Source organism: Rhinoderma darwinii, chromosome 6, assembly GCF_050947455.1.
Source record: "Rhinoderma darwinii isolate aRhiDar2 chromosome 6, aRhiDar2.hap1, whole genome shotgun sequence".
NCBI classification, from domain to species: Eukaryota; Metazoa; Chordata; class Amphibia; order Anura; family Rhinodermatidae; genus Rhinoderma; species Rhinoderma darwinii.
This window is the reverse complement of record NC_134692.1, coordinates 71216111-71234087: the sequence shown is the minus strand read 5'-3', so window position 1 is coordinate 71234087 and position 17977 is coordinate 71216111. Positions and strand designations below refer to the sequence as shown.

Sequence of the window (17977 nt, the reverse complement as noted above, 5' to 3'; positions counted from 1 at the left end):
TGGGAGGCAGAGAAGGCGTATTTCACTGCGTTTTATGCCCGTGGCGCTCAATGGCCGTGGGCAAAAAATGGCGCGATAAAACGCCGTGAAAATCAGCGTGCAGGCAGAGGAAAATCTGCCTCAAAATTCCAAACGGAATTTTGAGGCAGATTTTCCTCCTGCAAAAAACTCTGTGTGAACCCAGCCTAAGGCTTCGTTCACATATCCGTTAGGGCTTTATTCTGACGTTCCGTCTGAGCTTTCTGTCAGAACGGAGCCCTCACTGAAACAAACGGAAACACTAGGTTTCCGTTTCAATCACCATTGATTTCAACGGTGACGGATCCGGTGCCAATGGTTTCCGTTTGTCTCCGTTGTGCAAGGGTCCCGTCGTATTGACGGAATCAATACCGTAGTAGACTACGCTATTCATTGAGTCAAACCTACGGAACCCTTGCACAACGGAGACAAACAACAACCGTTGGCACCGGATCCGTCACCGTTGAAATCAATGGTGATTGAAACGGAAACCTATGGTTTCCGTTTGTGTCAGTCAGGACTCCATTCCGACGGAAAGCTCTGACGTAAGGGAGCTCTGACGAGATGTGAACGCAGCCTAACTTACTGAATTGTTCTCTTTTGAAAATGCTTTGTTTTGTACCGCTATAAGCCGGTTACATGACTGTGCCTATCCTATCTTTGGGCCTGATAAGTGACGAATCATATCATCCTGTGACGCTTTCCCAGGATTCCAGGCATCTAGGAAACAAATCATCAATAATCAGGTGACATTTCCTACACTTTCTTCCGCCCCCCTAACGAAACGTCACATGATATATGTGACTTTTTGTTTGCTGGCTAAAAATAAAAAAAAAATAAAAATCGCCCACATAATGATACGCAGGTTTCAGTATGGTCTAGTTTGCAATTTGTGAAGCTCTGGGAACGTGCACAAAAGGATTGCACAGTACTGTATTGGTCTTCAAGAGGTGGGATCAGAAATGGGCTAAGATGGGAGTGAAGCATAGACATACGAGGCAGAGAAAAATAAGGGGGGGGGGGGGTTCAAGTCAGCCAGAGAGGCAGAAAGGGCTAAATGAATTTTAGTTTTCAAGAAAAGCCCAGTGAAGAGGGACCGCCCTATTTGAAGAAGTGGTGGGTGGAAGCAACGGTGGAAGCAACGGCACAGAGAGGCAGCGGGAAATAGAGATTTTTGAACTAAAAAGAAACTGATCCAGTCAGAAGGAAGAGTAAAATGTATGAATATCATGAAAAACAGGTTAGTATTTTTTATTTTTTTGGAAAGGTGGATAACCGTTTTATAATTGACAGTGGACCAATAAATTTCTACCCAGTATCTGAATTGCATGCAAATACGGGCCATAAATTTGGCCATGTATTATACTGTACAGCCTTTGAAGTAACTTTTATTTGTTTCACTTGGTTCACACTAAGGCCCCCTGCACAAAGGACAGAAATGCTGCAGAATTTGTCACGAAATTCAGAAGCGTATTACTGTAGAAGCAAACTGGATGAGATTTCCACAAATCTCATCAACACACTGCGGGAAAAATACACAGAAAACAAGTGCGGAAATTGACTTGTGGTGCAGATTCTCAATCTGTAGCATGTCAATTTATCTTGCGTAAACGCTGCAGAATTTCCGCATGGAAGTTCCCGACGGAAATTCTGCATTATTTCCATCCCGTATACCTCTGGTACCAGCAACACCTTGGTAAATTGTTATTAACAGACCTGCTATTGCTGCCTGTGAGGGCAATCTGAAAGCAGTGCAGAGCAGTTATAGCCCACAAGCCCCCGCACTACACTGCGGGCTGCTGCGAATTGTGGTCTGTGGTCCAAGAACGAGACACATACTGGCTAAAATTCCACCAAATGTCCTGCTTTTCTTTGAAACTGACCGGACCGGTTTCATTAATAATAATAATAATAATAAACTGGAGAATTGCTTTATCAAGGGTGCCTACAATCTATGGGTACACAAAGAATTAAGGGTATGGTTGCAAATTATTATATATATATATATTTTTTTTTACAAAGCTGCAAATACTGGTGAATACTTCTTACTAATCTTGATCGGTCTAGTTTTTCCAGATGCATCATAGATCAGACTTGTGCCGTACCGATTGTATATTAGCCTAATGAACACTTCTGACGGAACACTGGCTGCTAACATTTTGATTCAAAGCTATAAAACATTAAATAAAATAACACCACAACTCTACATTCTTCATAATACAAGACACTACTGAGATTATGCCACTACTTAGAACTATTCAATGGACTATCTGGATGGCTCACAAATACAAAAAATGAGGCAAGCAAACTTACATTACATTAAACTAGCACATTTTCAAATACTTAGAATATTGAAGGATGCCTAATAGGGTGCGTTCACATCGGCGTCACGCTTCTGTTCATCAGTTCCGCCAGACCTTTCCGTCAGGGGAACCCATGAATGGAAAGGCAAACGGAAACCATAGCTTCCGTTTGCATCACTATTGATTTCAATGGTAATGTTTTCATTGCAAATGGTTTACGTTTGTCTCCGTTCCTTAAGGTTTACGTTTTTTTTTTGCGGAATCAATAGCACAGTCGACTATGCTATTGATTCCGCACAAAAAACTGAAACCTTGCAGAACAGAGACAAACGGAAAACATTTGCAACGGAAGCATTACCATTGCAATCAATCATAATGAAAACGGAAGCTATGGTTTCCTTTTCCGTTCATAGGTACTGCCGACGGAAAGGTCTTTTGGAAGCCATGGACGGAAGTGAGATGCTGATGTGAACAGGTCCATAATGGTAATGTTTGCCACCAGATGACCATAGAGGATACATGACAATTGAATTAGTACTCAAAGTATGTTCGGCCACCGCGTAAAACAGTGGCTCTGGCAAGGATCAATAAACTAAGGTTTAAAACAAAAAAAACACTAGTGCATATACACAGCATGCAGCAAACCATTATGTCAGCTAGTGAATGCTGTTGCTGGTTACAAACTGGATCACTACACCTGATCAATAAGTGATTAAAAAAGTGACATATGGTTTGTCCTTAATAGATGAATTTCATGATATGATAATCCATATTCACGGTGCGGTTTCTACCTTTCTCTTCAGTCTTGTTTGTGCATTGCAAAAACTTCGGGTCATAGCTGGGCCAGCCCAGACTGCAAAGGCTAAGCTTTACATAAGACCTCCTGCTCTCAGAGGATTCTGGGAGAGATTCCTTCTTTAAGTCTGTGTGGATTCCGACAGCTTACAAAGAAGGGACAGTTAGAATTTTACTGTATAAACTGTTATCATAGCCTAGCTGGCTATCCTTTCCCACCATCAGAAAGAGCCAGAGCCAATAGGTTGTGTGCTCAAAATAACAGATTCCGCAGGATTCCTGTTCAGTATTTATTGATGCCAAAGATTCTGACTCCATGCAGCTGAGGTAATTTGGGAATAAGAACACTGAGAAGAGAAGCCGTGTTGATGAAGAAATGCGTTGGATCATACTTGGTGTAGAAACTCGTCAAGAAGTACCTGTCATAAGAACAGACGATAAAAAAGGACATCAATTATTCTCATTTTTTTGGCATATTGCAGGGGTGTGCAACCTGTTGTTATCCTTCTTTTTTTGGAACTACAAGGCCCAGCATTTGTTGACACTCGTGATGTACTTATCACTTGTAGTGAGACAGCAAATTGAGAGACAAAATATTACAGATTACTGAGGAATGGACATCAACATTAAAATATTGCTTATAAAATTTCCAATAAACTTCATTCACACTCAATGTTACCTCTACTCTGACTCAGTCAATGATGGGCAGGACCTCAAAATTTTATGAAAAAATGGGTCACAAGGCCCTATAGAAAAGCTGTCCCATTACCATAACCCGTTAAGAGCGCTGTGTGAAAAGACACATTTTACGCACTGTAGGAGTCCAAGAGGACAGTGACTCGGGATTGAATTTTATAGTTAATTTTTCCTGTATATTAACATTTATAATAATAATAATAATAATAATAATCTTTATTTATATAGCGCCAACATATTACGCAGGACTTTACAATTTAGAGGGAACATGAAACAAACAATATCAGACATTACATAGTGACAAAGTTCATTTACAATTCAAACCTGGGGAGTGAGGACCCTGCTCGCAAGAGCTTACAATCTATGAGGACATAAGGGAGACACAAAGTGTAATAGTGTTTGTTCTGTACAATGGTCCGGCCATTTTTATACACATGCGGTGATAACATAAAGCTGCATGAGCCGGTCACCAGCCAGTATCCGTGTATGACGGACATGAAGAGAAGGAGTGTGAGGGAATCTTATTCTGATGACTAATCTAAATGGAGGGCCATGGAAAGGAGTCAGATTAGGGAATGTTATAGGCCTGTCTAAATAGATGTGTTTTCAGGGCACGTTTAAAACTGAGGATATTGGGAATTAATCTGATTGTCTGGGGTAGCACATTCCAGAGGACGGGTGCAGCACGAGAGAAATCCTGGAGACTGTAGTGGGAGGTTCGGATTATGGAGGATTTTAATCTAAGGTCGTTGGCAGAACGTAGAGCCCGAGTAGGGTGGTAGACAGAGATGAGGGAGGAGATGTAAGGAGGTGCAGCACTGTGGAGAGCTTTGTGGGTGAGAGTAATAAGTTTGAATTTTATTCGGAAGGGGATGGGCAACCAGTGCAGTGACTGGCACAGATTAGAGGCGTTGGTGTAGCGGTTGGTCATAAAGATGAGCCTGGCTGCTGCACTGAGGATAGATTGGAGAGGGGAGAGTTTAGTGAGGGGAAGACCGACTAGTAATGAGTTACAGTAGTCAAGACGAGAGTGAATCAGAGCAACAATGAGAGTTTTGGCAGTTTCCTCCGTAAGAAAAGAGCGGATTCTGGAGATGTTTTTGAGGTGAAAATGACAGGAGCGTGAAAGTGATTGTATGTGAGGAGTAAAGGAAAGATCGGAGTCAAAAATAACCCAGAGACAGCGGGCGTGCTGCTTAGGAGTTATGATAGTGCCACACACAGAGATGGAGACATCAGGTTTAGGGAGGTTAGTAGATGGTGGGAACACAAGGAGCTCAGTTTTAGAAAGATTCAGTTTCAGATAGAGAGAGGACATGATGTTAGAGACAGCGGACAGACAATCACTGGTGTTCTGTATTAGAGCAGGGGTGATGTCACGGGAAGAGGTATATAATTGGGTGTCATCAGCGTAGAGATGGTACTGGAAGCCAAATCTGCTGATGGTTTGTCCAATAGGAGCTGTGTAGAGAGAAAAGAGGAGCGGACCTAGGACTGATCCCTGAGGAACCCCGATATCAAGGGGAAGAGGAGAAGAAGTGGAACCAGCAAATGACACACTGAATGAGCGGTCAGAGAGATAGGAGGAAAACCAAGAGAGAGCCGCGTCCTGGAGGCCAATAGAGTGGAGCATGTTAAGTAGAAGTTTGTGGTCTACAGTGTCAAAGGCTGCAGAGAGATCCAAAAGAATCAGGAGAGAGGATTTACCGTCCGATTTAGCCGCCAAGAGATCATTTGAGACTTTAGTAAGGGCAGTTTCTGTGGAGTGTAGAGTGCGGAAACCAGATTGTAAGGGGTCAAGAATGGAGTTAGAATTTAAACTGTTGATTTTAGTGTTGAAGTTCTTCTGTCTGTCTGTGGTGTCGTTTTTGTAAAACCTGCACTATATTCGTAGCAGCGCTCGCATAACGCTGTAGGGAAGGCGTCTGGCATATTCATGAAATGCGGGCGGCCTCCGTCCTCCCAGGGTTAGCGGCAGCTCATGAATACCACAGACTCCGTCCTCACAGCGCGATGCGAGTGCTGCAGCAAATGAAGTGCAAGTTTTACAAAAACGACACCACAGGCAGACTTTACATCCACAATGCTAAAATCAGCGGCTCTGTCACTATCTTTTGCTGCCCTCAGACAGGGCAGCATAAAGGTTATGACAGATTTCCTTTAAACTTTTCTTGTTGGGCATTTATTATGTTGGCTATGCATGGTCCCAATAAAGGCAATAAAGGCCTTAAATTCCTGATGGTCAAATGCTAGTTGAAGGTAGGGTTAAACGATGTATCAAAATATCGATACTATTTTGATGCCGTGCACCCACAAACTGTTCAATACCATTATTTTATGTATTTGGATACTAAGCTGTGCGGCCGCACAGCTTAGTATTGTAACACATGAATTAAGACCGTAGCAAGACATGATGCGGCCGGCCCTGCACTAATGAGCAGCGGCATCGGCCCTGAGGAGGAAGAACATGGTGGGCGCATTGCAAAACACCCCCATGTTCTCGTTCTTCAATGCCGGCGCTCATTAGTGCAGCGCCGGCCGCATCACGCTGACCGCGCGGGCACAACAAGTGTGCGTGCACGATCATGAGCGGGGCAATGGCTGTATTATACATACGCAGCCCCGCTGAAACGATGGAGATCAGATAAACCTCTGATCTCCGCCACTATTCCCTTGAATACCGCGATCAAAGCTGACCGCGGCATTCAATGGGAAAATGAGAAGGGGGATAACCCTTTGCTCGCATAACAGAGAATCCCTGTGATTCGATCAAGGGACATACCATATATGCGTAGACAGCCCAGGGTCCATTGAAGGACCCAAGGGCTGTCTGACCATATTTCCTGTTGGGACATACTTAGGTATGTCCGAACAACTGCCTGTGTACTATCAGTACACGGGCTAATGTACTGGCATATAGATTTATGCCAGTATATTAAAGTTTAAAAATAGAAAAGTAAAAAGAAATAAAGTAATGTTAAACTTAAAAAAAAAAAATACACATTTTTTATAATGAACATTAAATTAAAAGTCTCAATACTTAAAATATACACATTCGGTACAGTCGCGACTGTAATAACCTGTACAACAAATGTATAGCGCCATTTACAATGTGTACGCTGTAAAAAAAAGAATAAAAAAGGATTTTTTTTAAATTATTGTTGGCAAAGTATTGTTTTGGTATCGAGAATCGCAATACTACACGAAGTATCGGTATCGAAGTCTCAATTCTGGTATTGTGACAACCCTAGCTGAAAGTATAAAACAGTTTATGAATGTGAACCAGAGACGCAGGATAATTTACATCAAAATTTATTTATGTACTCCAAAGCAGCCATTTTAGGCTAGGTTCACACCAAGTTTTTGCCATACAGTTCAGGCATACACAAAAAAAATGTATACCACAAAAAACGAAGGTTGCAACAGGATGCCTAATACAGCTGGATCCTATTGCTATTGAGTTCCATCGTAAAAAGGATAAGAAAAATATATTTTTTTAAAAAACAGTATACCTCTAGACACTTCTTTTTTTTTTTTTAAAGGACAGCTTAATGTAGCAGGCCGCACTTTTCTGTCCTGTCAAAAAACAAAAAAACAAAAAAAAAACCAACACATTTATTCATGTGGAACGCAGAATGAGTTTGTGCAACTCATGGGACATGTTAGACACTTTCTCTGCTTTACACCACCTCATAGCTGGCCTGTTTACAACAGTGTTAGGTGCATTTTATTACTCCTCTTAGGCACACCACTTTTTCAAGACGCTTTTCAAACTCATAGAGGAAGGTGCAAAAAGTGGCGCATGTCATGTACTCCATTCTTTAGGCACAATTTGTGCCAGAGTTTTGGTGCACTTTGCACCCTCAGCATCCAGTCATATACCGTTTTTTTTTTTACAATGGAGATTAATTCCAAAAGGATCTAACTGTATAGGCATCCTTTTCCTGAAGGATACATTTTTTGGTGGTATGCAGTAAAACAAATGCATTCTTCAACTGTATGATAAAAACGTGGTATGAACAGAGCCTAACAAGTGCCTTTATTGGTGCCATACAAAGCCAACATTATATATTTCCAACAGTAAGCATAAAGAGAGACCAAACAAATACTGAAGACCCAGAATCACACATCTCCCGATAACACCATAGTTCCCATAACATGGTGCCATTCATTCATATACAATAATGTAAGCACATTTTATGGGGAGAACCAAACCAGAGTTCAGACATGACTTACAGAATAATTGGAGAGATTGTAAAGAATTTTCTTGATGCAGTGAACTGCACCCCATAATCTAGCTGTTCCCAGTGTGTTAGTAGCCGTGCTTTGCCCTGGTCTGGCGTTTCAAACGGTGTGCCTTTTACTGCATGTAAAAACACATACATCCCCTGATGAGGAGATAAGACAGAGATGTAACATACATTTAATGGGCAAAATCAAGAAAACATTTTCAACATGCAGAGTAACGGACAAGCCTGAATATTATCATATAAGCTTTCCATATGGTAACATGTTAGGAGAGATTTATCAATGACATTTCTGGCGTAATTATAAATGGAAAAATAAGGCGTTTGGCCTAAACACCATATTTACGATGGCTAAGTGCTTCTGACTGTTTCAGAAAAAGTGAGTGGGGGTTCCTACGAGGCCTTTGGTTCGGATCACTAGACCGGTGGCTGGGCCAGAGTTTCCGTGTCCAACATAGACTTGACATTTCTTCTTCACCAGAAGGACTACTTCTTAGGATCGGTAGGGGTGCCAACTAACATCAATGCTAATGAGAATAAGCGGTTAGAAATGGTTTGTTTATCTGGCTGGTAATCAGAAACATGAACAAAGAATGGATTATTATTGTGCAAATAATCGAACAATCTAGATTGAGAAAATAAACCTGTAAAAGACTGGAACATTCAAGTGACCTAATATCTTGTAAAAATATCCACAATCTGCCTATCTTTTATGCCTACTAGGGAAACACCTGGGTGATGGCAGACCTCCCGTGTGGGCAGCCTCTGAAGCCTATTTATCTGTCAGTTTAGACAACCCTCAGGGGTGAGTAGGTAAAAAAAAAAATCATTGATCAGAAAGAAACAAGGCTGACTGTAACATTAAAACTGCAGCTCTGTAGTCAATCTAATTCCCTCATAGTTATCCACCATATGTAAACCCCATCGAATTCTAGCCTGCTTCGCATGTCATGAGCGTAACGGCCGCTGCTCCCGCTCCTCGCCACCGTATATTTACCTCTTGAATGGCGTCCCCCGGTTCCTGGTTGGTGCTGCGAACCTCTGTCAGGTCTGCTCGCAGCTTTGATCGCTGCCGCTCTGTCTGCACTTTCTAGTGCGCACGTGCATTGACCCTTGCAGTCTTAGGGCTCGTCCACATTGCCGCATTTTTTTCCGGCCGAAAAAAACGCAGCAGAATACAGTAGCAGCATAGTGGATGAAATGTAACAAATCTCATCCACATGCTGCGTAAAAATTTCCGAGCAGAAATTGACCTGCGGTGCATATTTTTCAGACTGCAGAATGTCAATTCCTGCTGTGGAAAGTGGCCAAAATGCTGCATTTTTCAGAGGAGATGTCTCCATCTCCTAACGTTGTGAGAAACGCAGCAGAATACGCACCATTTTCTGCTGTAAGGACTGCAGGAAATGGTGCGTTTTTGCCACAGCGGAATGTCTGCGTTTTTCAATTCCGTTGTGTGTGGACAAGCCCATAAAGGGACAGATTTGCTACCCAGCTTGCCCTGGGTGTAAAGGAACCTCCCTTTTTGTTACAACTAGTGATACACTCTAGTGATTCTCTACGTTATACTTTGTTGGGTTTCCTATGATTGACCTCTGCTTGTACCTTTGACTATCCTTGCCTGTCCTCACCTCTTGTTTGTGACCCGTGATGAACCTTAGCCGCTGGCCCTGACCTTTTGCTCTACAAACTATAAATGCCAGTCTTCCATCTGCTATATATATTTTTCTATATCTGAACTCGCATTTTGTCTGCTGATTTTGGCCAGTGCTAAAGGAGACTACTCTGGGGGTAACGACCTGGGGTTGCCGAGCAGAGAAGTCCAGATCCCTGTATAGGGTTGAAAAGTGGAATACCTAGGTTCCCCTTAGACTTCACTCTCCGGGTTTAGCCCCACGTCAAATCCCTTGGGGACGCTGTGGGTTCACACTATTCTCTGCAGGCCCATGAAGGTTTAATTTTCCATGGGCCCCCCATGCGACAAAAAGAAGAATCTATTAATCTCCTCAGTTGATACATGCTACTGTAATGAAAATAAACCTTAAACCCTTACAGCCATAGCCCATTTTTCTAATCTAATGCCTCATTCACACGACAGTGTGCGTCAGCTGGGTCCTGTCAGTGATCCGTGAAAAGATAGTACATGTCCTATCTTTCCACGTTTCGGAGAATTGGGTCAGTTTTCACAGACCCGATTCACCCGCTAAAGTGAATGGGTCCATGAAAACTATTGGATGCCGTTTAAAATGGCCCGAGTGGCACATCGGTCGTGTGCAACTGGCATAACAGTTTTGGTAAATGAGGCCTGTTGTACTTTATGTTAGAGGTAAATTTTGGTCAATACATTGTGTTTATTTGTGAAAAACTCAAAAATTAATCAAATTCGATGGGCTTTTTCTTGGTACTAGTTTCGTTTGTGGTTTTACTGGTATTTCAATTTATAATGTGGGTGCATATGTAAGCTGTGCGGAGTACATCAGGGTACAATAAGGGGGTAAATAAATAATAAAATGAATAATCCACAGTTGTGTAATACGCTTAGAAACAACTCTTTATGCACAGGCCAGGTTTTTTTAGGCTATTTTTATCCCCTTTTAGAACACAAACTGCACCTACGGCAATACGGGCGCCCTCGCTTCCAGCAGATGTGCTTGGGCCCTCCACTTTCTGGTTCACAAATATTAGGGCCTTGATAACAACCGCTTATGTTAGGTGGAATGTTCCCTTCTGCCCTGAACATCAGGATTTTTTTTTAATCCCTGCCTCACTAGTGCTTTAACTTTTTTACATTTTTCCATTGATGTAGCCATGTGAGAACTTTTTTTTTTGCGGGACAAGCTCTAGTTTTTATTGTTACTAATTTGGGGTACATGCAACTTTTTGATAACTGTGCGGAATAAATAACATGATCATTTTATAGTTTGGGATTTCACGGACACAGCGTACCAATTATTTATAGTTACATTTTTCCAATAATAATAATGTTCACACAGAGTGTTTTGCAGGCAGAGAGATTTTGACCAGCCTGCACTATCTTTGCACCGTTTTTGGGCCACGGTCATTGAGCGTTTTTTCTGTTCACGGGACAAAAACGCCTCCGCCTCTCATTGAAATCAATGGGAGAGATTTCCGACGTTTTTTGGCGCGGTTCCAGAGTCAAAAACAGCACCAAAAACACTGTGTGAACTGGCCCTTAGGCATGGTGATGAAAAATCCACCTAAAATCCAGCTGCGGTTTTCGTAGCTCATACGAGGTGTATTTTTACACCGCTGAATTAAAAAACGCTATCTAAAGAAACACTTCAATAAACGTCAAAAAAATGTCACGCTTCTTAAAGCATTTTACAAGCTGATTTATCCCATTGGAGTCTTTCCCATTGGCGCTTAAAAAAATTCTGAAAATACACATCGAAATAGGCTTGCAAAATTGAAAAACGCTTTGAAAATACACTAATAAACGCCTGGATTTCAGAGGCGGATTTCTCTTTAGGAGTGAAATGGTAGAGGCTGAAACGTTGCATTGAACTTATGGATAAATAAAGTACCACACATTTTTTCACCCATATCCTTGGAGCGCTGCCTGATTTTGGATGATATTTATCAGGGTCTTTGTTCCTGACCCTAGTAGGCTTGCACCCATCCACTTTGGCGACTTTGTGGCTGTTATTTCATATATATATCTATATTGTGCCATGGTCCTAATCTTTTTGGATTTTGTAATATGACTTTTATGTAAAAAATATGATGACTGGGAGGAGACCTCTGACTGAAAATCTTAATAGAAAATGATTCCAAGTCACCGTATCAAGAACTCACCAAGTTGTGAATGACATTAGTCAAAGTCCAAGCAACAGGAACACTAAAGAAGGGAATGCTCAGGAGGACAATGTGCAGCATTCCAACTCCCAAGGCGTAAGTCAGCCACATCCCACGGCTGTTCATAACCCTCGTATTTGGGTTGACCTCACTATGTGCTACACCCACGTTCATTTTTGTTCTGTGAAATAGGAGATTAAATGGAAAGATGGTTACATTTTATATTTTGTCATATAACAAACAAGCACATTCACCTCATGATAACTAAAGTGAGTCAGTCACCAGTTTCTTCCCCCCAAAACCACTTTTACCACTGGTCAAGTCTTGAGAAAAGCAGTGTCCTCATTCCTGTATTACATGTCTTGTTTTTTTTCTAAAAGCGGTTTGAGGGTGGGAAAGGGGGACTAGTAACCGTCTCCCTTTAAAGAGATCCTTTGGATAGAGATCAAGTACCCTGCTAGATACCACACTGTGGCTCACTCTAAAAAAGTGCATAGCTTGCACTTACCAATGCCTCAGAGCAGCGGCCATCTTGTTCTCTTTGAGACACGGAAATAGAGGCAGTGGTAGAGTGTATAAATTTAAAATAACAAAAGGGGTGGCGATATATGGGTGCCACCATCTTTGCTCTATGCCCTGCATTGCAAAGAACTGGCAGAGTTGAATCATTACTAGAGAAATGTTTCTCAACCAGGGCTCCATTAAACCACGCGTAAGTAGGGATTTAAAGTGTATCTGCCACCTCAATTTGCTGCCCTATGTAAGGGACAGGTCCATTCTCCACAAAAAAATATTGTGCCATTTGTCTATTAGGAGTGATAGTAAGGAGTACGGAGTATTCATGTCGAGCTTCCCCCACTCTTCTCACAGTAGTTGAGCCCAGAGTGACAAAACTGCTGAGTTGTCTGTGATTTTTCAAAAATTGCTAAGGCCCCATACACGCGACCATAGATTTCGTCCGGAATTACGGACCCATTCATTTCTATGGCTGACGGACACCTTCCCGTATACATAGAAAGGCTACGCATGAGAGGAAATGTCCTACTTTTTGCTTTTTATGGACCGTGCGCTCCCATACTATATATGGGAGCACGGCCCGCAAATGCTGGTGGCTGTCCGCAGCCAGAAAATGAAGGAGAAGCAGCCCTCATACGATTGTTGCGGCCACTTCAGAACGGCTGATTGGTGGGGGTGCCGGCAGTCGGTCAGATACCGCCCAGATATTTATGACTTATCCTGAGGTTAGGCCATCAATTTCTTAGGACTGGAAAACCCCTTAAAAGAGGCTCTGTCACCACATTATAACAGTCATTCATAGCGTGATCTCGCGAGATCAAGCTGTGCAGCAATTAAGTCCCACACAATCTTTACCGAATTGTCGGGATTGTGAATAGACATCCCGTCCTCGCTGGAGGCAATGTCTATTCACTCTCAAAACACTTCAGTAAAGTTAATGTGTGAGTAAGTGACAGCACAGCGTGATCTCGTAAGATCACTATGTGCTGAATACATGAATCGAGAGAAGTGTATGACACTGATTGGTCAGTGTCATACACTCCTCTTTACAATGCCCACTTGGTCAAAAGTTAAAAAACGCCCAGTTGGGCATTAAGTAATTAGCATAAATCTAAAATTGCTCAACTTCCTCAAAATAAAAAACAGTGTTGTTATCTACATTACAGCGCTGATGACATTATGTAGGAGATGGGGCACTTATAATCTGGTGACAGAGCCCCTTTAAGCCTTCCCCCAGCCCACTCAGAGTAATCACAGCTCCACCCCCCTCAGTAAGGCCTTCCCCAGCTCCTCCCAAGTACTGAATTGTCTTTGGAAAAATACCCCTTTAGGGGAAGGAACACACTACGTGGATATGCTGCATAAAAGTACACAGCAAAAGCTTCCCTGGTAGCCACAGGGAAAACGCACAATATTGTGAAAAAATCATGCAGCAATAAAAAAAAATAAAAAAAAAAATAGGCCGTCACATGGGATGAAACGTCACCTCGGGTGTCCGGGCTGCGCTCAGAATAGAGAATCACGTCGCTAGGATTATAGCCGGAGGTAAGTATAAACTTTATTATTTTCAAATAAACTATTTTTTGTTTTTACTCTCAAATGTGAATTTTGTCGAAATCACAGCTTTACCGCTGCAAAAATCACAACACATAGCTCTTTGCTGCGGGTTTTACCTCCCCATTCAATTCAACGGGGAGAACCTGCAACAGAAGAGCTGCAATTCCGCAGCATAAATTGACGCGTTAACACAAACATGATGACATGTTAACTTTATTCTACAATTACGGCGATACCAAATTTATGTAGCTTCTTTATCAAGGAAGAAACTAATTGTTAAAAATAAAATTTGTTTTGTCGCCGTATTTTTATTTTTTTTTTTTTCATTGCTCTCGGGGTAAAATGGAAAAAGCTTTTTTTTTTTTTTCATATCTACATTTTTTTTCTATAATTGTTTGATTACTTGCACGATATACTGCAATACAAATGTATTGCAGTATATCATGATTTTTACAGGCTTATATTAAGCCGTGCCTTCATTAGGCCCCCAGGCTGCCAAAACAGCTATCCGCTCATTGCACTGAAGTGTCGGCTATTTCGGGGAGTCAAGCCCCCAATGATTTGATATTGATGACCTATCCCAGAAAACACCCCCTTTAATAGGAGAAGACTCAGAGGACAATTGCAGTGTATTGTACAAGCAATTAAAAGATCACATGTTCAAGTCCCCTAGTGGGAATAAAAACATTTTCTTTTTAAATATATAGATTATATATTATTTTTCACATTAAAAAAAAACTTTTTCCAATTGTTATATCTAATAATTAAGAAAAATAATTGCCTCCAAATTTTATATAATTAATTAAAAAAAAGCTCTAACAGCTCTAGTTGTGGCTCATAATACGGCAACACAAAATATATTTTTTTAACAATGTATTTTTATTTGGTAAAAGTAGTAAAACTATAGTATAAATAACATAGTATGACTTTCGGATCTCCATAATCATATTGTCCCGCAGAATAAAGTTACCACGTCATTTTTACCGCACGATGAACGACGTTAAAAACGAAACCTATAAAACAATGGAGGAATTGCGGTTTGTTTCCATTTCACCCCACAAAATATTTTTTTAACGTTTCCAGGTACATTAAATGGTGCCAGTAAAGATAAAGAACCCGGCTATGCAAAAAACAAGCCCTCATACGGCTATGTTGACAGGAAAATAAAAAAAGTTATGGCTCTTGGAACGCCGGGAGGAAAAATAGAAGATGAAACAAAAAATGTCTGCGGTGGGAAGAAGAACGTTCTGTAAGGAAATCTCTGATGGGATAAATAAATCTCGTATCCCTTCATCAGTCAGTCCCCAACTCCCCTGACAGCCATTCCTCTTCTGTATTCCAGTAGATTCGCATGGTCATTGGAAGCTCTTGTAGCCTATCAAATGCAAGTGGAGCTGTTGTCCACAGCAGCAACCAATCACCAAAAGACAAAGCAGGAATGTGATTGGTCGCTATAAATAGCACCTTCACTCTCTCTGCCCTGGGCTTTAAACGGGAGCTAGAATCAGCACTTTCTATATCAGAAACTTCCAAAAGCTGCTGAGGAGACGTATTCAACGTGCTAGCTGTGTGAACTGAGACATAATGCAGACTAGCAGTAATGTACTGACACTGAAAAACAGCACGACCCCCAGACTGCAAACCTAGTGTGGGAATAACGACAGGTCCGTACATATCAGACTAGACACTAATGTCCACCTCAGCTCAGTGACAACACGGGAGAAGCGGTGTGGTAAACAAGCTCGCCATGCAGCACACACCATCTGTTCACACCATTACGTCTCCTCTATACACGAATTCATTGCCCCCGGACACCAGTTGATAATACAGTGACATGCAAATCTGCCGCCTGCAACTCTCCGTGTCCCCTCACATCGCCCGCGGTATGTAAGCCCTCCACGGCAGTCAGCCATGTAGCTTTGGCCATTTTGTTAGCTGTGGGGCTACGCACATAATGTATTTCCTCACCGATTATATTCCTCGTACGCTCCTGTCAGTGGCGGCGAACAGCTCGTTTATTGCTCCGAACCGTGTTCTGGCGGAGCTGGAATCGGACGTTTTTTCACAAAGGTTCTAGAACATTGGACACTATCCCAATGGAACGCACGGTACGGAAGACTCGACGCGCCTGAGCGACGCAAGCTTCATCCATTGAGGCTGCGGGGACGTCCTCGTGACGTCATTGGGGGTGTCTTCCGCTATAGTGTAACTACGGTGAGTGGATGGATGGGAAACTTGGAAGGTGTTTGGAGAAGACCTCAGTAAGTAATCCCGACATTCTCCACGGAGCCTGCGCGCTCATATGGTATAGAATGGGGTCACAATGTAGAAGGATTCCACACAACTTGCTCGAGAAGCCGTGTACTGCTGGAAAGAGATGTTCACATGTTGGGCAATGTGTGTGTAGTTTTAGGGGTTTCAGGACCCACCGCATGGATATATGTCCCATGTATTTGATGGCTATCACTCAGTGTAAAAACACCCCACAGATTAGAAATATATACCGTGCAGATGTTTGCCAGGATATCTGCAGTGTGTGAACGTATCCTTTTCTACGGACTAAGATTTAAAGGGGGTGCCCCATGTGCATAACCCATTTCTCTCAATACAGACTAGCTGGCAATGAGCTGATCGCTTGCCCCATCCACACGACTGTAGATTTCGTCCGTAATTACGCATTCATTAATTTCAATGGCTGACGGACACCTTCCCGTATATTTACGGAAAGGTGTCGGTGCCGTAGAAACCTTCCGTAAAAAGTAGGACATGTCCTATTTTTTTAGGACCGTGCTCCAATACTTTATAGTGGGAGCAAATGTGGCCGGCCATGCCTGTAATCACGTACCGTGATTACGGGCACGCTCGTGTGCATGGGGCCTTTGCCGTGTTCTGACCTAGCAGATTGGCGGTGCAGATTTTGCACAAATAAATAGCATTCTGCGCACATTCCAAGGCTACACGCACACGTTACGTATACGCACCAAAACCGCAGGAAATTCGCATAAATTCGTATAAATCACACCGGTTCGTGCGTTTTTCAATGTGGTTTTCGGTTAGGTTTTTAAGTTTTGCTTAAATAGCTGCGTTTTCATGCTGCAGGTTTTGCGGCGTATTTCTTCAGAACTAGGGAGAACTAGTTCGCAAGCGAAATCACAAGATAAATTGACATGCTGCGGTTCCGAAGATACGCACCGCCGGTCAACTTACGTTACGCAATTTCTACCAAGTACAGAAATACCCCATATTTGGTCAGAGACTATTTAGACACATGGTTCAAAAGGGAAGGAGCGCTGTTGGCTTTTGAAGTGCAGATTTTGCTGGATTGGTTTCTGGGCGCTATGTCACATTTGCAGAGCCCCTGAGGTACTAGAACAGTAAAAAAAAAACAAAAACCTGAGACGTGACACCATTTCAGGAACTTTTGTTCAAATTTAACCCATGAAAATAAAAAAAAAATCTATTTTTTTACAATAATAAGTGGTTTTGGCTCATAATTTAAAATTTTCACAATGGGTAATAGGAGTAAAAACACCCCAATATTTGTTATGCAACTTCTCCAGAGTACAGCAATATGTTGCCGTAAACTTTTGTTTGGGCAAATGGCAGGGCTCAAAAGGGAAGGCGCGCCATTTGGCTATTGAAGTGCAGATTTTGTTGGATTGGTGTTCAAGCGTCATATCGCATTACCAGCACAGTAAAAAACCCTGAGAAGTGACCCAATTTTGAAACTGCACTTTACTGTATTTCCTAGTGGCAGTGGCCTCTCAGCAGGATAATGCACCTACCACGCTGCAAAATTGTTCAGGAATGGTTTGAGCAACATGACAGAGCAAAATTTGTTGACTTGGCACCCAAATCCCCCAGATCTCAATCCGATCAAGTATCTGTGGGATGTGCTGGAAAAACAAGTCCCATCCATAGAGGCACCACCTCACAACTTTCAGGACCTAAAGGATCTGCTGCTAACATCTTGGTGCCAAATACCGCAGGACACCTTCAAAGGTCTTGTGGAGTTCATACTGCGATGCG

General features: G+C 42.2%; 2 protein-coding genes across 2 annotated transcripts in view; one reads left to right on the top strand and one right to left on the bottom strand.

Annotated features, from left to right (window-relative positions):
* Positions 1–2568: 2568 nt before the first annotated feature.
* ORMDL1 (ORMDL sphingolipid biosynthesis regulator 1) lies at positions 2569–16181 on the bottom strand. Its single transcript, XM_075829925.1, has 4 exons — positions 15917–16181; positions 11876–12056; positions 8049–8200; positions 2569–3535 (listed from the first exon to the last, which is right to left on the bottom strand). The coding sequence occupies exons 2-4, from the start codon at positions 12047–12049 to the stop codon at positions 3400–3402; spliced, it is 462 nt and encodes a 153-aa protein (XP_075686040.1). The 5' UTR covers positions 12050–12056; positions 15917–16181; the 3' UTR covers positions 2569–3399.
* The window catches only part of PMS1 (PMS1 homolog 1, mismatch repair system component), a 235704-nt gene continuing 233668 nt past the window's right edge, over positions 15942–17977 (top strand). The window contains exon 1 of the mRNA XM_075829924.1: positions 15942–16209. The gene's annotated coding sequence lies outside the window, so the exon portion shown is untranslated. The remainder of the gene's footprint in view (positions 16210–17977) is intronic.